The 22,143-nt window shown below is 42.2% G+C and overlaps 1 protein-coding gene across 1 annotated transcript in view; it reads left to right on the top strand.

The window, feature by feature from the left end:
- The window catches only part of LOC137900476 (glucocorticoid receptor-like), a 30,936-nt gene extending 8,793 nt beyond the window's left edge, over positions 1 to 22,143 (top strand). The window contains exons 3-10 of the mRNA XM_068744568.1: positions 9,849 to 10,018; positions 11,216 to 11,242; positions 13,531 to 13,647; positions 16,865 to 17,128; positions 18,029 to 18,173; positions 20,150 to 20,280; positions 21,133 to 21,290; positions 21,903 to 22,143. Of these exons, the coding sequence (XP_068600669.1) occupies positions 9,849 to 10,018; positions 11,216 to 11,242; positions 13,531 to 13,647; positions 16,865 to 17,128; positions 18,029 to 18,173; positions 20,150 to 20,280; positions 21,133 to 21,290; positions 21,903 to 22,055 (1,165 nt within the window). The 3' untranslated portion in view covers positions 22,056 to 22,143. The remainder of the gene's footprint in view (positions 1 to 9,848; positions 10,019 to 11,215; positions 11,243 to 13,530; positions 13,648 to 16,864; positions 17,129 to 18,028; positions 18,174 to 20,149; positions 20,281 to 21,132; positions 21,291 to 21,902) is intronic.

Below are 22,143 nucleotides of genomic sequence, written 5' to 3'. Positions count from 1 at the left end.
GTATCAGCATCTCTTTGGAAGGATTAAGTGTAGTGCAGAGAGTGGGAGTTGCAATGTTTGCATTAAAGAAGGTAGATGACTTCAGGTACCTCGGGTTAACAGTGCAGAGTGATGGAGAGAATGTGGAAAGGAAGTGAAGAATCTTGTGCAGGCAGGCTGGAACGGGTGGAGGAAAGTATCAGGCTACAAGACAGTGGTGAGGCCAGTCATGATGGACGGCTTAGAGACGGCGGCTCTGAGGAAAAGACAGGAGGCGGAGCTGGAAGTGGCGAAGATGAAGATGCTGAGGTTCTCCTTGGGAGTGACCAGGTTGGATAGGATTAGAATTGAGACAATAAGAGGGACAGTGAAGGTTAGACGTTTTGGAGACAAAGTCAGAGAGACCAGACTTTGATGGTTTGGACATGTCCAGAGGAGAGACAGGGACTATATCGGTAGAAGGATGCTGAGGATGGAACTGCCAGGGAACAGGGCTAGAGGTCGACCCAGAAGAAGATACATGGACGTAGTGAGGGAGGACATGAGAGTGGCTGGTGTTGGGGAGGACGATGCAAAGGACAGGGTGAAGTGGAGAAGGTGGATTCGCTGTGGCGACCCCTCACGAGAGAAGCCGAAAGTACAATAGTAGTAGTAGTAGAGAGTGGGCATTCTGTCCATGGACGATCTTTGTTTGGCTGTTGACATGTCTTGACTGTGCACTGCAATGAAAAAGCCACAGGTCTGGTAAGCATACTAAGTCCTGTTATTTTATTTTTTTTAACTGGCTTAAGGGGTGATCATCATGGAAAGCATGCACATCCTATCTGGAGCTCATCTCTGCTGCATGCTTTATTGTGGTTAGTCCCTTGATGTTGAGCAATGGTGAAAAATGCTCCTCTCGCTGCTAATGGTTTTGTTTACCTCTGTTAAATCAATGCTGTGTTTTTATGGCTCTTAGGCTGGAGGGGGGGAATGTGTGATAGTCAGTGTTGGTCACGTGTGTGTACAAATTAGTGTTGATGCTCCCAGGCCTCAAATGCATGGTGAAATAGTCGGCGCTCTGTCCTTCCTTGTAAAGTTTTTCACGCTTTTGTTTTTTTTTCATTTAAAGTTTCTTATTTGTTGCTTTTGTCGTCACCTTTTAGAGCAGTTGCCGTTTTCTTGCGAGTCTAACAGCAAGGCAACACGTTGCTGAAAGCTCGCCCCATTCGCAGCCCTGTTGACACGGGGAAAGGTAATTTCCTCGCCTCATGCTGTGAGCTTGTTGTTGTTGTTTGGATTACAATAATAGGAGCAAAGGCAGCTGAATCTCCTCCCCAGGGCTCTTATCAACCTCTTCATCCCTCCCTTCTCTTTTTGTATTAGTGAGTTCATGTGAGTGAAAGCTAACATCTGGAGGATCCCTCTCTCCCTCCAGCAGGGCAGGCATCATTTCCAACATGTGTTCCGCTGGTCTTCATCATGGAGGGAGAGCAGTGCCCACGCCGCACTGCCTTCAATTATTAAAGCTCTGTCAAGATTTCAAGGCTGATTAACCTTGTCCTCACTCCCTTTTCTTCACCTCCTCTTCCTGCTCTCTCCGGTTTCCCTTTACCGCCACTCGCTTGCTGTTTTTCTTTTTTGATCGGGTCGTAACAGTGCATGCTGGTGTGAGGGGGCGCTTTAGATCATTAGTCTGACTTTTCCCACTAATAACATTTAACTGTTTCTGAAGAGAAACTCCCTTTAGACCGCGGGTAAAGCAGGAGCAGCTAAATCTGAGCAACATACAATATGAGAAAGCTCAGCTCATCACCTGGCGCCATGCTTACGGTGCCTTCAGTAACGCACCACGTTGTAGCTGATCTAAATGAAGAAAAGCCATTTTTCCATTAATTCAGTAATGATGAATATATTTATTGGATAGAATGTTAGAGTACAAGTACAGTCAGACAGTAGCATGTATTACAGTACAAGTACAGTCAAACATCCTGTCTAAGAGGAGCATTTCAAAAAAGCCCCTTGCGGTCTTGTTTCCGTTGAAAGTCCTTAGTGCATAAATCATCGACATTTAACAATACAAATGAAATAAAAATAAATTACTCCACAGATGCAAAATAACAATAAAATAAAAAGACACATAATATGTACAACGTAGGTGGACAAAAAAAAAAGGGGGGGGTCCGGAGAGAGTCGCGATGACTATCTCTGTTTCTGCCCCCCTGAAAGGTGAATATTTCATGTCTGTGATATGAGGTAATCTACAGAACAAATCACAAGCGTGAATCCTATCTTACGCTATTCATGAAATTCAGCATTTTGAAATGTTGAAGAAAACTTGAGTCATGTCCTTTCCTCTTGATTTATTTCTCTAAGTTCATCTTAGTGAGCGTTCTTCCTCTTTCTATCTTCCCAGATCTGTGAAAACACCGTCAGCCATACGGGCTCATTCTCAACTCTTATGTCACCTGAGGGGAGGAATGGCTAAGACTCTCCACGAAGAGATCTTTTACGTACTTGCGTTAATGATTGATGTCTTTCATTGTGTTTGTGTGTTTAATAGAGGGAGAAAGGGCAACCTTGTGTTCATTCAAACCAGGATAGACAAATAAAAGCACTGTTGTGCCCGACGGACTCGGAGTGAAAGTCCGCTTTGTCTTTTTGATGTCACGAGCAAAGATATGGGAGCAGGCTTAAGTTGTACCAAGAAAAGCTGCTGCCATCAAACCCTAACTTCCATGAGAACAATATTTTATTTGTATTTGTATTTTTAATTTGCTTGGGTACATGCGAGGTTTTGTTAAACTTATTTTATTCCTTCATGTCTGGCCTTGGTTTCATTGAAACAGACACTTTTACCCAATGTGCTGTCTGCAGCTGACCTTGGGCAAGCAGTCCAATCACATTTGCAAGAATACTTTAGTTTCAGCAACTTTATATCAAGAAACTAAGCTTCAGTAGAGTTGCATTGTGGATTAGCATTGCACTTGTCTTTTGTAAATCCGGTGTTTCCACATCCCTGAGCTATATTTGGTAACAGCTCAGCTGCATGCATGAGCTAACAAGCCAACTATGAAGTGTATAGTGTATGTAAATACAGTCGGCCAGAACTTGAGACTTGGCTGCTAAGAACGGACTTGAGTTTCCTTTTGATAAATGATTATATGGTGTTGGAAGGAAAGCATTTTCCAATCTGTAGTTGCATACGAACGAAACATTCGAGGAGACATTTTCAATCCGCGTTTCCCTTCCGACAGTTGAAAGGAGGAACGTCTCTGCCTGCAGCACTTGGAACAATTGACAGCGTTTGTGCTGTTCTCATGTGATAAAGCTGGAAAGCATTGACGTTATTTGACGATGTGCTGAACATGATTACCAGCTTCCTCTGCTCCTGCTCTAATATTGATAAGGAGATAAATCCCCCTGTTGGAAATCATGCTGAGTGGAACAATCAGGAGAGTTCTAGCTCGTACATTACAAAGTGATTCTTTTTAATCTGATTTATATTCTGCAGATTGATTTCCTTGCATCCTGAAGCTACTAAAAGAACACAAACTTTTAGGCTGCTGTAGACCTAAAAAAATTATCATTATTGACAAGGCACTTCTTTATAAATTATTGGGAGATGTACAAATCTTCTCTCTGTCCTCGCCACGTTCATTTGTTCCTCGCTGTCAGTCAGCAGTCTGCGTTTGACGGCTTCAGCTCCATTAATCGTTGTTGCAGCCAGAGATGGTGGGCGTATGTAAATGCAGCCCTCGAGCACTCATCCGCTGTCGCTGCTCTCCTCGGCCACTGCTGCCGCTCTGCATGCCTTCCCTGCGCTCTTTCCTCTCTGCTCTAACTGCCTGCTCGCCTTCCTGCCTGTCGTTTTGACCCATTTAGCGCCGGTCTAACGGCACATTTTAAGGCTCGGTCATCAATTGTGGTATTAATGAATATGGTTTGTGGTGAACAAGGAGAGGCTTCAGACAATAGACTAATATAAACTCAAGTCAACAGTTTCCTCCCTTCCTCGATCTCGGCCGAGACAAATAAAACAGTTGTCCAGCCGGTCCTTTAAGGGGATATTTATTTTAGCTTCTGTGGCATGTTGTTTGCAGCAGGTTGGCGTTCAACAGCGTGTCAGCTCCAGCCGTCTTGCTGTGTTGCATGTAGAAACGTTTTACGTGTTATGAATGAGTTCTTCTTCCTGCAGCACAGTACCAATTTTCGCTGGCGTCTGTCTGTCTGTCTGTCTGCCAGTCTGTTAGCACGATAACTCAAAACGTTCTCGATTGGTCTGGATGAAATTTTCTGGACATGTTGGGAATGTTACCAGGAATTGAATATTACATTTCGGTGACAATCCAGAAGAGATCCTGGATCCTGGATCAGTTTGACATTTTTGTTAACATTGCAGTCAGTGGAGCTTCTAAATTTGTTCCTCAATATCTCGGTTGATTATTGACAGATGGTAATGTAATTTGACACAGTCATGTAGGGTGGGGGTCTCTATATCGAAATTCGATCCGATATGGACCGAAATTCGTCCATATCGGATCCAGAATGAAGTTTGGAACAATATTAGATTTTAACTTTGAAAACTCAATTTACGGATTTATACATCTGTTGAAAAAATACCCATCAACTCCGATTCACTTTTACTTTTCATGGTTAGTGTATAAAGGTACCAAGAACAATGTAGAACCTTTTGATGATGATCCAGATCACCATGTGGACGGTGTAAATCCAATCAGGAGGGGAATGAGCTGCTTGGCGGAGGTCTGCACGCTGAGTGCTTGTCTAGTTTTTTCAAAGTAAGCACCTTTTAGTAGGCAGATGAACATGTTTTCCTTCCCACAGTAGGACGTTTATGCCATGATGATTTACTAATTTACATGTTTATGGCCTTGATAAATCTTTATCTAACTATGGTAAGCTTTCCGCTAACAGCTCTCATGTTGAACATCACTGCTCCGTCTTCGTATGACAAACCAGAGCAGCATTGGCGCAGTGTCCTTTTTATTTTTTGAATGCAATGCGTTGTCACACTTTCGATATAAATAGTTTGTAATGTTTAAAAAGGATTTGAATTGTGTGTTAAAGAAACCAAAGTTGTCTTTTCTGCCTGCTGGTTGCTGTGTGACAGAAAGAGGAAGAGACGGGGAGAAGTCTTTCTCGTGGGTAATTTGTGGGGGCCAAAGCATTAAGGCGCTAAATGAAGGCTAATTACATCAGAGCGGCAGGGGAAATGGATGCTGTGTGCCCTCTGGCCATGGCCATCCATCTGATTTAAGATACACAATGTGTCAGCAGCAAATCGAATCTGCAGGGAGCAATTGAAGTTTCCTCCCACACACACACTCCCACACACACACACACGTGCACACATAAGGGTCACAACTTTGCAGCCAGGGAATCTTATTTTTGTCAGACCTTGGTCAAAAATCGATCCCAAATAATGCAATAATGACTATTGATGATGATGGACGAGACTCACACCCTTTGTACAAACAGAGAATGTTTGCCTTAGTTGATTAAAATAAACATTATCACAAAAATGACTAAGGTCACCAACCTTTTTGAAACCGAGAGCGACTTCTTGGGTACCAATTAACGAAAGGGGCTGCCCCAGTATGATACACACGTCTGCAATAAAAATAAAAATTAGTTTGCTACATCTTGACGTGTCTCTTCTGTTTAATATAATTAGAAGCACATCTTAACATTTTGAGAATCTGAAACCAGCAAGTTTGTCGCTGCAGTGATCGTCATTTCAGTACTATTTGCAGCTTTGCAGCAGCCTCCTCGGTGTAGATTTGTATTAGTTTAAAAACAAAAAAAGTGCTAATATAAACTGAAAACATTCTGTTACCAAGGTGAAAGTAAAATGACAATCACCAGGCTGAGCGACAGGATGCATGCACTTCAAGTTGCACGTTTATATTTTGCTAAGCCTCAGGATAAGCATCCACGGTGCTGTAGAACAGATCTTACAGTGCATTAAATGTGGACAAAGTTGAAGCCTCCAATTCCACATTCCACTACAGCATAGCTGCGCTTCAGGGAAGTAACGTGTGACCTCTTCTAACCTAAGCCGCACCTTTTTCCACAAAGAAGCGGTCGAAGATTTATCGCCTCCTGCCTCCTCTGTTCAGAGACACTCTATGGTGCATCAGCGTCGTAGAAGAAGACGCCGCCCTCTGCCCTGCTAACACACCTTTCATTTGATTGCCTCTGAACTGTGATCAGCTCCTTCTGAGCTGTTCTCCACAATTTATTGTCAGGCTGTGTTTGTATAAGGACACAGTTCAAAGAGAAACTGAGCCAGCTGATGTTGCACGTATGAAATCGATATCAAGTATTGAATTTGATATCAGAATCATTTAATATTCAATTCGTCAAAAATTGTGTGTGTTTGTGTGTGTGAAAAATTCTAATTTACATTTAAAATCAGTCTTAATTTACTGTGTGTCTGAATTTTAGACCAATCTTGACTGCCGTGCATGAAATTGAAGTGAAGTAAAATTATTGAGAGGAGCTTGTTGTACAATGTAAATGTGTGTTCAGGTCTGTTCCACCTGATGGCATGACATTTTCTTTACCTATCCGGCACTTCTATGGTCTCATGTTGACGTTTTTTTATTCAGCATCAAGAAGGATCAGGGTCATGTTTCGAACCAAAACAGTGTTGGCGCCTCGTGTAGAGAAAGATGTCTGATCAGCATTAACTCCTGCATGTTTCCAGACCTTCTCTAACAGGTTCCGCAGCTTTACAGCAATGTTCTTGCACCATTCCATTCTAATTTGACTTGAAATAATATCTACCCACTCAGAGGTTTTAATGGAAACCAGCTCATCTCCTGTTGCCCAGCTCAGACTTCCTGCTCCGTGCCACACTTAAGAATTAAAGCTATCGCTAGAGCGGATCGGCCCACCTTGTCATTGCCTCATCGTGGAACATTACTTCACTTCACTTTTATTGAATTTATCCCTCGGAGGGCAGTTTGTTTTACAGCATATATACACACATTTTCCACAATACTTAACGGACACGTAAGACACAATTAAGGGACATATAAGGCACAAATGACAAATTAGAGCAGCATCGTTGTAAAGGTGTTAAATATTGTACGTGATAAAAACAGTGCAAACAGAGCAAACTGGTTCCATACAGGTACACTAGCAGAGTCACCTCTTTTCTGTGGCATTCAGGGCCCTGATGGAGAATGGGACAAAGGAGAACTTATAGCATCAAGACACATTTATTACCTTTAAACTCGGTCAGCGAAGAGTCAAAGAGAGAGGGAGCAAATTGTGCTTTCTTATTAAGTCCTGCAGCCACACATTATGTTGCAACAGGAATGGAAAAAATAAATGATGAATATAATAACTGAAAGCTTTTGTTCTTGAGTCTTCTAGCAGAGCCCCTCTATTATCTTGCCTCCCAATTTTGAAGCATAGACCTTGCATGTGCTCAGTCTCAGACCGACATATTTGTAGTTAAAATTATGAGGGAGTTGATTGGCAGATATTTTTCCGTGTTTATTTGGTCCAACCAATTCTGTGCAGTAGCACACACACACACACACACACACACACACACACGAGAGAGAAGTGTGGGTGGAGATAGAGCAGCATATTCAGTCAATTGCGGCCTGGCTTTATGTGTTTATTCATATTTTCTAGCCCAGTCCTTCACTAAACTTGTGTGTTTAGTTGTGATAGGCTTAATTGTGTGTGTGTGGGTGAGAGAGAGAGAGAGAGTGTGAGCATGCACATGTTTATTACACTTCTGGTCTAATGTGCTTTCCGAGCCTGCGCTCCATGGCTCACAGCAACACTTGCTGGCTGAGCCATGGGAGGAGCCTGTGAGTCGGAGCAGACGGGGTCATAAATATTGGATTCAAAAGGTGCCCTGTGATCATTTTACATCGCTAGCATTTCAAGTCATGCCAGAGTAGATGAGAATAGCCTGGCGTCTGACAGCTCTCATATCCACTTATAAAGAAAATAAAATATAAAAGAGGCTGCACGTTAAAAACATTCTTGTCTCTGTCCAGCAGAGTTATAAGGATGATTTAAAAATGTCACATTTTGAAGTAAACACCATGCACATGTGTAATTGCTCAGGTCGTGTGATATCATGGTCCATTGAGTCTCCGAATAGAGCCATCACTGGTCATCATGCATGACAAATGAGTCTTAACGACACCTTCAGCAGCAGCTCAGGAGCAGGAGGACACCTTGTGCTTCGTAATGTGGGTTCGGATCCCACCGTTTCTATTAATAATCCGCTACAGCCAGACTGATGAGCGAGAGTCAAGTCGGCTACGCGGTAGAAAGTGTCTGCCGAAATGAGTAGCGTGCCAGAGTTCCACATAAAGTCTAATCATAGTGCTCACAGGGTCATGATACGGATGACCTAAATTACTTTGTGCTCGTGTCATACAGCAGATTTAAAATGGAAAATCCCTTAAATTTCTATCTTGTTATTCTGTCACTAAGCATGCAGTGTAACGAGGGAAAATGAGATTGTTTGAATCGAGGATTTTTACTTGGGAGTTAAAGGTGATTATTGTTACCTCCATCAGAATTCTTTTGCTTGTTTGTTTGTTTAATCAGTTTAAGAATGATTTAGGAATTTGTCATGCGGGCTTCGAGGTTTGTGGGTTTTTTTTCTTCTTGTTTTGAACTCAAGTGAATCATCTTTTATTTGTCATTTTAATTGCATTGCACTTTTGTAAATTTTTAAAAAAAACAGACGGGGGGGGCAACAAACGTAAACCATATTCCTACTTTTTGGACTTTACATGCTTTATAACCTCTCTGCTGGTGCAGATATACATATCATCTCTATGAAGGTCTGCCAGCTCCCCCCTGCTCCCCCCCCTCCCTTTTTTTTTTCTCATTTGTAGAACTGTGACTGTCGTATGCTTGGGCTGCCAGAAGTTCAGATGGCATTGCGCTCTGAATCCCACAACTATGTGAAACTGTTTGTGTTGAAAAGGATCTTGGCTCGTTCAGTGTTGAGCCATGACTAAACTTCTTAGCTCAATGTCTTCCAAGAGCCTCCCTCCCGACGCCTCCTTGATCCCAGTCCAATTCACATAAGCCAGTGTAGACTTTCCAGTGACCAGCATGAGGCGCTGGCCAGTGGAAGTTCACGGTTTGACGGTGGGAAACGATGGGAGTCGATTCCTGGCCCGTCAGTCCAAGTTTCAATCTTCTCTCTGCTCATGACTTGAACCCATGACCAGGTGGTTTGAAAGCTGTTACAACAGGTAGCAGTGGCTATAAGCCAGGGGTCAAGAACCTATGGCTCCGGAGCCAGATGTGGCTCTTTTGATGGCTTTGATCTGGCTCGCAGACAAATCTTTAATTATAAAATAAATTGTTTCGAGACACTCCGCACAAACCATCATTGGTTAGCAACAGCATAACAATGTTATTAGAAATAATTCAGAGACTTATTGTACTTTAAAAGTGTCATTACATAAAATGCACGCATTTACTTGTATTTAGCTGCAGGGACACCCCACGAAGACGGGACACACAGTGTCTGTGCTTGAACCTTTCCGTAAAGACATCTATCTAATTACTTCATTGCTTTTCTGTTTAATTATAGGCAGTTGTTGAAAACTGCTTAGAAAAGAAAACAACTTAGAAAAGAAGTTAAGGTAAGGTATCATGAACAAACTTGGATTACAGTGCCATGAACAAACTGCCAAGTGTCAGACAAGCTTCATGTGAGGAAAACATCACATGAAGCTCTGTTGAAATCCATAAATCATCCCTCTGCACCAGTCCTGGTATTAATCACAAATGGCTTATCATTTATGACCATTATCACCTTTTTGAATGTGTCTCTCTCGACATAATTTCCCTCATCCTGTCGTGCCTTTCAGCTCGTCATCCAGACCAGGACAGACTAGCGCTCCCACAGTGGCAGGACAATCCAAGTCCAATGGACAGACACACAAGGTGTGTCTGGTCTGCTCAGATGAGGCCTCAGGATGCCACTATGGGGTCGTGACCTGTGGTAGCTGCAAGGTTTTCTTCAAGAGGGCCGTTGAAGGTAAGTCCCTGTGAGCCTGCAGCCACTCCCTGGATTGCTCTGGATCATGCATGTAAGGACTGAGTTGTCACCGAAAGTCAGGTTTGACCAGATTGAGCAAGTAAATAAAAAAAAATTAGAGATATACTTTGCCATCTGAAGCTTTTGACTTGTTGAATTGCGGTGACATTTACACTAGGTTTATTTGATCTGCTTTTATCGTGTGTCCCTGTAATATATAATAACCTAATTAATTAGCCATTAATATTGCACAGGTATAGTTTTACAATGATTCTCATTTGACTTGCAGGATCTTTGAATAGTTGTAAAACAGTGAAACATGTCTGCCGCACATTTCTTTTTCTTCGGCAACATGGAATTTTATCAGAGATCAGAGCGAAATAATAGGGTTTTTGATCTTTAACAGACACACATTGAAGCTTTGAGCATTAGTCCTGAACTTAGTCCCATCCTGCCTTCTCTGCCACTCACTTAGTACATTCATCTTGCAAGAAAGTGTCTGCTTTGCTTTGCAAATATTTGACATCTTCTGATTCAGTAATCGGTTCTTCAGTCAGACGTTTCAGTCAGTCAGAAATGATTCCCGTGCAGCTGTTTTATTGTGTGGCGCTGACCTAAACACCGACCAAATGAACTGAACTTTGTCTTTTATTTTGAGAGTGAGCTTCCAGTGGCACTGATAAAGTTGTATCTCTTACTTTTTTTGTCTTGATTAAAGCCAACTGCTCCTGTAGGAAGAGCTTGAAGGCATTTTTGCTCATCTAAGGGGTTTCTTCCATTCTGATTGGCTTGTTGGGCGTTCCAGTTTTCTTTTTTTCTTCTTTTTTTATCCTCGTGGGAGTCATTATGAAAACCCGTCGTGTAGGTTTTACCTATGGGTTGTAGGACCCCACCCAAGGGAGGTTGGAGCCGTGAAAGTTCTCGATGATGGTGAATCACAGTCAAGTGAAAGAGATTTGAGTTTCCTTGGAGGGAACCCAAGACTGTGAAGCGCTAAAAGCCTCGTCCCACCAGTAATTCAGAATTGAAGAAGCTTCTTTGATGCGATGCGAAACGTCTCCAAGGTGTTCCTCCAAGCCCAGCTGATTTTAGTCAATGCAGAGCTTTACCATGACACGAATAACTGGGAATCTTTACATCTGTTATTTTTGTTTGTCTCCCCTTCTCTCTTCTCCGGTCGTTCTCTATATGGTGAAGGATGGAGAGCACGACAAAACACAGATGGTAAATAAATCCACTTTTAATCACAATAATAATCCTGATGATGACCGTGATGGGAGTTTATAACCTCTGATTTGCTCGTGTGTCTGTACTCATTTAGCACTGAATAATAACCGACACATTTATAGCCTCCTCTGCAAGTTGTCTGTTAATGCATGCAAATGTTCTGATTTGGTCGTTCAAGTCAGTGTAAATTGCCTGTGAGTGATTTTTATGTGCTTCAAGTTTCTGCCTCGAAAGCTCCACCTCTTCCCAGATCCAAATATTGCTATCGCACTCTAGTCTCAAATTAGCAATATTCTTTAACATCAAAATCACCTCAACTCCATTTATTTATTTATGGAATATGCTTCATTGGTTTTAGTGATAGCCATGTCCAGACATCAAGCTGGACATATTATCAGCTGATCAATCAATCGTCAATGTGTCTTCACATAAATTGTGAATTATCGTTGACTTGTGTAGATAATCTATGTAAAAAATATATATAATATATAAAATTCTAAATCGTTCTTCACTAAGTATTTTGGCGACGAGGCAGAGTCTAAAATGTTTTTGCACAGTGAGTTACTGACGTTGCTGATGAAATGGAGAAGCAGTGAAACACACAAAAGGTGTGATATATGGATGTTGATGTGGATGATAGTTTAAAGTGAGAAATGTATCCTGGGTGTCAGCAGATAATATTTCAGTACTGTCCCTTTTTCTTTCTTAATTGCTTTGTTCAATATTTTTCAGGTAAATCTAAACTGCATTTTCTGATTTGCTTATGTTTTTTTTTCCAAAAGAAGATTATTTCATGTCTCTGAGTTGCTACATTGTGTGCAAAATAGAAAGAGAACTGTATTCACACCCACATGCATCATGCAGATTATCCAACCTAGTGGCTTCTGTCTGTCTACGGACACTGTTGCATCTACACACACACACACACACACACGCACACACCCAAATGCAGCCATTTTACAGCACACATGAACTTTTATGAAACTGTGCAACTGTCGTCAAACTTGTCCCACAGAAGAAGAAAAACTGACGGCCACCATGTCAACTTTAGCTCACAGGATTGTTTTTCTGTAACTAAATGCATCCAAGATATGCAAGGAGTTCATCCTCATTTAATGTACAAGCAAGAGCAACAGAACAGGCCCTAAATTAAATATTTAAGTTATCATTAGTGGAAAAGGAGATTCCAACCACCGAGCAGACATTAGCTCTTCATCCCTTTGTCTTTTGATTAACGGCACATTCGTAGAGTTCAGATCGGTGTCGGGTCCGTGTTGGCGGATCGGGGCTGTACTGGGTCGGTGTGGGAGGAGGAGACGTGGGATTCAGCTGGCAGTTTTGACACCACAGATGGATGTTTGCACCATTGTTTGCACTGATCTTTTATTATTTTATTAGTAATGGCTGGAACTGGCAGCACCATCTTGTCATCACACCAGCATCCCTGCACTTTCATTTCCGTGCTAAGTGGAATATGATTAATCAAATGCAATGCAGATTTATGATGCATCAAGCCACTGTGAAAATAAGAATAATAATTAGTCAGTATATGATTCCCCACGCGACCTTTGTTCAAGTTGCATTATCCCATTTCATAAAGCTAAATAGAGTCTTTACAGCACTGTTAAATTTGAGGTACTGTAAATATAGAGACATCTGTTTGTACCCTCTTGATTAAAGAATGCCTTTAGCTCAGCCTCCGTCTTTGTCGGGCCTGCCGCTCTGAAACATCATTAAGCTGAGCTAATCATTTGCTCGATGTCCCAGATTCACTGTTTACTTGCAGGAGGCACCTTCACGTTTCTGTGTTTGGTTTCCGTGTGCGCTGGCCGGGGAGCTCGATCAAGGAATCTGAATATAACATGACTTATTGTGGAAGGTTACTTTTTGTTGAAGTTTTCCATTTCCAGCATGGAAAAAAAGAAGTGAAGTGAAGCGTGATGGTTTTTAATGAGTCATCAAACACATCACAAGAGAAATATCTCTTGCAAACATTTCCCCGTTTCTCCTGAGGTTTGATGTGGGCGACACAAGGATTCTCCCTCTGATTGTTGCCTTGAAAAAATAAACAAATTAATGCAATCACTCTTTCATATGCATGTTTTTTTCCATCTTAAGTGTTACGTTGTGGAACTAAAACTGGCAATTCCCAAACGATGCCATATATTAACTGTTATGCTTACTGGATAATCATGCAGGGGTCAGTGGGATCATAATATCTCCTAAAACTTTAACAGCTACCTATAATATCTTTACCTTTCTTATTCTTCCTCTTCTTTTAACAGCCCAGCACAACTACCTGTGTGCAGGGAGGAATGACTGCATCATTGATAAGATCCGGAGAAAGAACTGTCCAGCCTGTCGCTTCAGGAAATGTCTTCAAGCGGGAATGAACTTGGAAGGTAATCAGTCTAACCATCTTTAAATCAGGAAAGGTCTCATTGAAATTATGTGCACATGCCAAAATGTCATCATCAACATGTCTGAGATGTATTTGGTTCATCAAGAAACTACAGAAAAATTAGAAAAGCACTCAGAGAGCGCAGACCTCCACTAAGCAGCTCATTCCCCTCCTAATTGTATTTACACCGTTCCACACTGTGATCTGGCATCAAAAGGTTCTAGATTGTTCTTGGTATCTTTATACACCAGCCATGAAAAGTAAAAGTGAATCAGAGTTGATTTAGTATTTTTAACTGATTTCTGAAACCATAAATGGAGTTTTCAATGTAAAATGTAATATTTTTTTCTGCCCTCATTCTGGATCAGATCCAGTAGACATTTTGCATGATAGTGCATTTCAGACCCCTTGATGACTGAACACATTGTTGTAAACAAGCATACTCATCTGTGAACATGCTCACCGCTGTTCTACTGTTAAGAGAAGCACGTGCTTCTCTGGACACGTGTGCGGCGTGCTGGCATGCACGCGAGGCAGCATGAGAAATTACCGCCTCCTCGCATACGTTGATCGGTACATGATCCACTGTCAGGTCCTGAATCCACAGCTGTAGATCATCAGATTCTGCTTTAAGGGATGAATGCATTGGAACACAGTACAGCATTCAAGCAACAAGTGGAGCGCAGCTACTTCACTAATTCTTTATTGCGTTATGATCAGCTGATCATTCCTTTTGGTCCCTGACATTACTGTCAGCTCTTTGTGCAGACGGTGTTGAGTGAGTTACCTGTAAAATCCAGAGACAGAGAGGCAGAAAGGCAGAGGGATTTGATGAACGCCAGTGCATTAGCAGATAGATTTCCACTAGAAAAGCTCTTAGTTGCCATAGAAACGCCAGGAAGGGGGAAATAGAAAAGGTACGTAGGAGATATTGAAGTTTTTCATCGCTGTAAAGTTAAACCAAATCCCTCAGTAGGCAGAAAGCGGGGCGTTGCATTTCCTCTGACCTTTCTCTGGTTGGTTTGAATTCACGAGGCACAAATGCATGTGCAGAGCTTCAGATTAATAGCAGCTACTTCTTTTTGTTAATTTGTACTGCTTAATCTTACTTAAATATAATGTTTGCTTTCGTCATGTGGCTTTAGTATGTGTCCTGTTATTGACGGAGTTCCAGTGGATGTATATGTTGAGTGACTTCACGAACAACAGCTAAAATGGTGGAACAAATTGTGAATCCAGCATCCGTACCAGCCACCCGACCCCGTGGACCGATTTGCCTTCCTCTTTGTACAGTAGTGGGAGAAGGATGGGCTGCAAAGAGCTCGAGTCTGACTCACCTGAGGGTGGCTGGTCCCACGTTCAATGCTGCGCTCAAGATACTCAACCTCTGTCTTGGCAAGCTGACATTTGTGTACATGAATGACCAGACCAGCCCATCTTTTTAATCCCATGGTGTGAGTCCATAACTGCATTGCTGATGAAGTGCTTTCAACCCTTAACATGAAACCGGTGATAGGACATGTATAGTTTACATGTAGCAGGACCCACTTTCTTTCTGACCATGCAGGACTCCTGGCTTTGCCATTTGATGCCACGAGATGTTGGTAAAAGCAGCGACATTTTCTTGCTCTCTTGGAAGACCCTCCGTCAAGCCACTTGGCCATGGTGCCGCTTTAGATACTGCTGGGAATTGACCAGATGGGTGTTGGCTAAATGCTGGAATTGCAAAAGTCCCTCACAGGCTTCCGTCAGCACATCCAGTGGACCTGGACTGCGTGACCATACAGGAGCTAGAATGGATAGAGAGGGTAGAGGTAGAGAGGGGGGGGGGGCATTGTTCCAAGTCTGTCTTTCAAATTCTTTCTTAGCTTGGACTCGTGGGTTTTCATTAAAACATTCAACAAGACCATCAGTCGGCGGGTTGTAAGTAATGGTTTTGATTACCGGTACTCTGATTCCCAGTAATTCCTAGCTGTTTGCCAGGAATTCCGTTGCAAGTATGAAATGATGGCTTTTGAGTTTAACCCTGCTTTTGAAGCTGAGATATGTTGCTGATCTTGTCACATAATTGGCTCTTGGACTAGCGCCAAAACGTCTCTTCCTCCGACTTTATCCCGCCTCTTCTGAGCTTTGCTGTTTTGATTTCTCAACTTTGGAAACTTCATTGTCAACAAAAGGTAGATCATTCCAACCTAGGCCCCGCCTCGTGCGCTAGTCATCGTCTTAATTGCGATCATGCCCTGACATGACACACAGAGATCCTTTTCTTCTTTCCTAGCTATCAGCGCCCAAATATGGGAAGGTCTGTGCTTGACACCACTTGGTATGGAAGTTTATCCATTACTCCTACTGATAGTTCAGCCCTACAACTGAATAATAATAATAATAATTTCACTGACAGGAACATTCTCGGAGAGCCATTCCTGTCAGATGAGAGCGCAGCCACTTCCAGAACCTAAAGGGTTTCCTCATTAACCTAAGTGGTGCACTCCTGACCACTAGGGGGTACCTGTATGTCTTTTTGCTGCATATCATCACTCTTGAGAAACTCGTCTACGTTTTATAAGTTGAATTCCCTAACATGTCTGTTAGTGGTATTAGGGGAACTCCGATTTGACTTTCTTCATTCAATGTCCATTATAAACCACTCTTTCCAGATGGAGGTTTGTCTAGGTCTGGGAGTGATGAAGCATTTCATTGGGCATCAAGCTGCAAGAAAAGCGTCTGCCATCTCTGCAACTTGCTTTGATGGGCTTGCATTATATATATAAAATGTTATGTTATCAGCAGGTATGATAAATATCTGCTGATAGTATTTAGCATATGTTAATAGTATACATTTGTTATTGCACGTTTGTTATTGCACATAGTGAGTAGGTGTGTGTTTAATCCTGATCGGTGTTCAGAGCGCTGATGGCTCTCGGGAAAAAACTGTCCCTGAGTCTGTTGGTCCTGCTCTTGTGCAACCTGTAGCGCCGTCCGGAGGGCAACAGGTTGAACAAGGTGTGTCCATGTTATGATACCTACTGTATATTCAAAGTGCATCATCTTTTAGTCTTTAACAGTTCGCTTTAACTTCTCTCTTTCCACTTATTCCAAAATGTTTGTTGTAAAAGCTGAAGTCATAGATGATGTTGAAAACATGAACATCAAGTGTCTCTCCTTGTCTCATATCTCCTTCCCTCCATCTCTCCCCTATATTCCCTCCTTCAATGCAGCAAGGAAAAACAAGAAGCTGATCAAAATGAAAGTGTCTGGATCACCGGAGCCCATTAGCAACATGCCCGTTCCAGTCGTCCCCAGGTGCATGCCCCAGCTTGTGCCCACTATGCTATCTGTGCTAAAGGCCATTGAGCCAGAGATCATCTACTCGGGCTATGATGGGACCCTGCCTGACACCTCCACGCGGCTCATGACCACTCTCAACAGGCTGGGAGGGCAGCAGGTCATCTCTGCAGTCAAGTGGGCCAAGTCGCTGCCAGGTAAAATAAGTAGTATTAGCATTTATATTAGATGCATACCAATGCTCAAGCAAAGCATGCCAGTAACGCTATTTCCAGCTCATAATGTAGGAAAGTGGGCACTTCAATGATGAAGTCATCGCTTAACTGTAAAAGCATGCTGCTTCACGTGAAGAAAAATGAAACTGCCTTCTGGTTAACAAAATGTGGTGTATCAGAATAATAATTCAGAATGTCCCAATGTCCCTTGGAGTGGTGTTAAGTACAATGGGGAGAAAAATTGTGGCTTCAAAATCAAACCAAAAAAAAGTGTTTTGATTTTCATCATGTCATGGCAATGAGGGAGCCACGCGACTTGAGTATCATTTAAAGTGCTTGCTTGGGGATTTTCTTTTCTCATTCTAGTCATCTCTGTTGGCCACATTAAACATTTAACATCAGATTTCCTCAAGAAAGCCTCGAATCACAACCGTGTGGTGAATCATTTTTGAGGCCTCTCCGTGTGTGACGGCACGAGGGACAGACCCGTCCCCTTTTATTGACTTGGCGTTCTGTCATCGGCGAACAATGAACACAAAACAAGACTTGGAGCCAGCTCGATCATAGCAAACCAGTTCCACTTTCATAGTTCTGTCAGTGTGCACTGCTGCTACTCAAATATTACATTTTAATGTGAACATCAGCTTCTGTTTTATAAGCGGTTCTCATCATAGTATCTTCATTGTCGATTGAACAATCCTGTGTCTATTTATTTACTAAAAGCAAGTAGTTGTGAAATATATTTAGGCATCATAATGCATTCATTACTACTCCGATGATGCTAAAGAGCAGCTGAAGGGGAAATCCCTTTTTATTGTCCTGTCATCAGCATTTTACGTCATGTTACGTTACATTCTAACAGACCTCATCTCATGTTCCAAGGCTTCCGCAACCTGCACCTGGATGACCAAATGACATTGCTGCAGTGCTCCTGGCTCTTCCTCATGTCCTTCAGTCTTGGCTGGAGGTCTTACGAGCAGTGTAACGGAAGCATGCTCTGCTTCGCTCCTGATCTCGTCATCAACAAGTGAGTAGCGTTGATAGCTTTTCTTCTTTGTGTCAGCCAGTTTCTCCTACCTATCGACTGTACCGGTACATTGCAATTTGGTTTAATCTGTGTCAAAAGTATTTTTTGATTCATTTAAAGGTAAAGGACTGTTAAGAACATTACGCCGAACAAAGCAAATACATTTTCTGAGCACATTTCCTGAAATACTGGCATTATTCCTTTAACATAAAGGAATGTTTTTTTCATGTCACCCAGCAAAGTGTTTTCAGAAGTTACTCACTACGATTTATATGATTACCAAATTACTGTACGCGATACTTTTTGATTCCTTGCTATTTCGCAGTTCAGCTTCCGCGGCTTTGCTGTATCGCGGGTTTTCCTGCCGAGCATATATATTTATATATGGCGTCATTCTGCGGTATCTGTTTGGATTTCCATTATTTTCATTATTTTATTGATAAAATAAACTTTTTCTAGCCTAAGAAAAATTAAACAGTAAAGATAATAAAAAGATTTTTTGTTTAATTTGAGTTTGAATTTTCATGTACTGTACATTATATTATATTGTTCAAAATCAAGATATTCATACTCGAAAAGGAGTATTACATACAGTATCGCAACGTCATCATTACTTCATCATCATTGTCATAATTCAAGTTTCAGTGCAGCATCTCCAATGGTGAGTACCCTGCTGTGCTCTCACATATTTGTCGTAAAGTTGTCATTGCATCGAGAGAGATAATCGTGTGCTCCATATAGAAATACTGTACAATACTACTAATTTAGGATTAAGAGTGCAGGTAGCATTAAGAGTATAAGAAATATACACTACTGTTACTTCACTAGAATACAAAAGTGTTTGTAGGCGTGTGGGAAAGGCTAATACAGTGGAGGGAGGGGTTCAGAAAGGTAAAAATACACGTAAAATAATCAAATAAATAAATGTCTGTTTTGTTATACATAAAACACATTCGGGTAAGCGCATTCCTTCCTCCTCATGCAGAGGACAGTGCATTAATTTGTACAGTCTCTGCTAGGCAGTATGTTAATGAAAACCCTGGAAGCATTACTGGCTATGCAAAGTGAGTAGAAATCTCTTTGGGCTACAACGGCTGTGGTAAGGAAAGAGTCCATCTTCCACATTTTACTCTTATTAGCCATTCATATTTCATCTTAGTCCATCAAAGCCTCTCAGACTCCGCTTTCATGGTTATTTCCCCGACATCAAACTTTCAACAGAGGCCCGACGTGCTTCTCCTAAGCAAGAGTTCGAGAGCACTTCTGAAGAACTAGTGTGCTTAAAGGACAGAGTTCAAGTTTAAAAATCTGTGCTTAAATGTAATGCTGCTAGTTACGTTGGATCACTTCATGATTTAAGCATCATCCATGCACCGATGAGTAATCAATGCCAACAAGATCTTAATGATTAGCAAAATGATTATTGTCACACACTTTGCTAAAATACTTCCTGGGGGGGTTCTATGCTATCGAGTATCGACCGAGGATTGCTTGAATTGATGCTTTTATTTGGCCTGAAGTGTGAATGTTTTTCACACTAAAGTGAACAAGCATCACAACCTCTGAGCTCAGAGCTCTCAGAGAGCTCTTACAGCCTCTATTCACTATTTTCATTAGTAATGGCTCCCCAATGGACGTGCCAAAATAGAAGTAGATGTGAATGAATTCATTGCGCTAAACCCAGAGCTGCGTACTGTGTCTGAATGTGCTCTCATGATTGTAGAGGTAGAAAGTAATGTGGGTCGTGTGAAAGGAATGGTGAGGTGTGAAGATCCATCAAGGCTCATTTTAGTCCCATTTTTTTCTTCAGCTTGTTTGAAGACGCATCCTGCTGGGGGCAGTTTGCTGAGGAGTGAATAACAAAGGGAATGATTTACTTTAAATACTAATCTTTGCCCTCCATTTTTGTTCTGTCTTTCACCTTCTCCCACCTCTGCTCCCTCACCCCTTCTGCGTCGCTCTCCCTCTCCCCCCAGAGAACGAATGGAGTTACCCTTCATGGCCGACCAGTGCGAGCAAATGCTTAAAATTTGCAACGAGTTTGTCAGACTGCAGGTGTCCTATGACGAGTACCTGTGCATGAAGGTCCTGTTGCTGCTCAGTACAGGTAATAACTGCAAAGATTCTGGGATCCAAGTCTCTATTGTATCACGTCACACATGTGATTATGTCCCTCCAGGTTGTTCTGCATTCTGTCATACTAAGAATAATTCTTCAAATTTCAATTTTCTACATTTCGGTCAGGACATGGACGTGTGTGTCTTTGTATGTTTAACCTGCATCAACAAAGAGTCCTTGTCGGAGTCAACGAATAGAATCCTGTTAATTTTTATTCCCCTCAAGGTAAATACCATATAGAACCATATAGACATAATTGAAGTCCGTATCCTCATAGATTTAGGTGTGCGCTCACATCTAGATCTTTTGTAGATATATATACATATATATTTTTCATAATTGAAAAGCGACAACCAGGGCGGCCCGGTGGCGCAGTGGTAAGCACTGTTGTCTCACAGCGAGATGGTCACAGGTTCGTCTCCGACTTGTGGCCATTCTGTGAGGAGTTTGCATGTTCTCCCCGTGTCTGCGTGGGTTCTCTCCGGGTTCTCCGGCTTCCTCCCACCACCAAAAACATGCAGCTTAGGCTGATTGGTGACACTGAATTGTCCGTAGGTGTGAGTGTGTGTGTGGCTGATTGTCTGTCTCTGTGTTGCCCTGCGATGGACTGGCGCCTTGTCCAGGGTGTACCCCGCCTCTCGCCCATTGACTGCTGGGATTGGCTCCAGCTTGGCCCGCGACCCGATGATGGAATAAGCGGCTGGAAAATGAATGAATGAATGAAAAGCGACAACCCAGTTGGGCTTTAATTCAGGGGTTCATTGGTGTTGTGAAGGTCCCCAACGCCAAAGTAAAAATGTATTAAAACATTTTTTTCGTGTGTGTGTGTGCATGCGTCTAGTACCAAAAGATGGCCTGAAGAGCCAGGCCGTGTTCGACGAGATCAGGATGACGTACATCAAGGAGCTGGGAAAGGCCATCGTCAAGAGAGAGGAGAACGCTAGTCAGAACTGGCAGCGCTTCTACCAGCTCACTAAGCTACTGGACTCGATGCAGGAGGTGAGAGAAACACACCCAGATCAATACTTCCTCTTTAGTATCGTACATAGGATTCACTGTCCGTTATTGATTATATACTGCACAGAGGAAACTCTGTTCTCAAACGAAACTCGTTCCGTAATACTGCTCGAAAACCGAAACTGCATTTCCCATAAGAAATAATAACTAGATAAATATGTGTCACCAGATAAATGCCCATGTACGTGCCTACAGTTCTATTAATATGCAACTACGTGTATCTAAACAACAGATAACACATAAAATTGTAAATAGTATGGAAAGATAAAGCATATATAAAAGGTAATTTAACACTCGGCTCCACTCGTGTGTTCGAATTCTGAAAATCTGTTTGACTTCCGAGGCATTTTAAACTCCACTTTTTTTGTTTTTGTTCGAGAACCGAGGTTCCATTTTGCATGGCACCGGGGCTTCTTTCTTATTGCGGGTTCAGGACTTTGGCTGCGTTTGTGCAAAATTAGTGCAAAAATACTGAAGAACTCAGATTCCTCTGGATGGATTGTGCTTCAGCGGAGTTGTGTTGCAAGCACTTTAATCTATAGAGGCTCCTTATTGCAGGAGAGCAGGTCTCACTAATCTGTCTGTTTCCTCCAGATGGTCAAGGGTCTTCTCCAAATCTGCTTCTACACCTTTGTGAATAAAAGCCTCAGTGTGGAATTCCCAGAGATGCTGGCGGAGCTCATCACCAACCAGATACCAAAATTCGAAGACGGGAGCGTCAGGGCTCTGTTGTTTCATCAGAAATGACTGCCTTAGACTGTCAAACTAAGCCTTAACTCGTGCCCTTGCCTGTGTATTTCAGCGACCGTAGCCTCTGCACGTCTGGCCCATCTCT

The sequence above is a fragment of the Brachionichthys hirsutus genome, chromosome 10 (assembly GCF_040956055.1).
Source record: "Brachionichthys hirsutus isolate HB-005 chromosome 10, CSIRO-AGI_Bhir_v1, whole genome shotgun sequence".
Classification (NCBI taxonomy): Eukaryota; Metazoa; Chordata; class Actinopteri; order Lophiiformes; family Brachionichthyidae; genus Brachionichthys; species Brachionichthys hirsutus.
The sequence above is the reverse complement of the archived record's forward strand: the minus strand, read 5'-3'. Positions and strand labels throughout refer to the sequence as shown.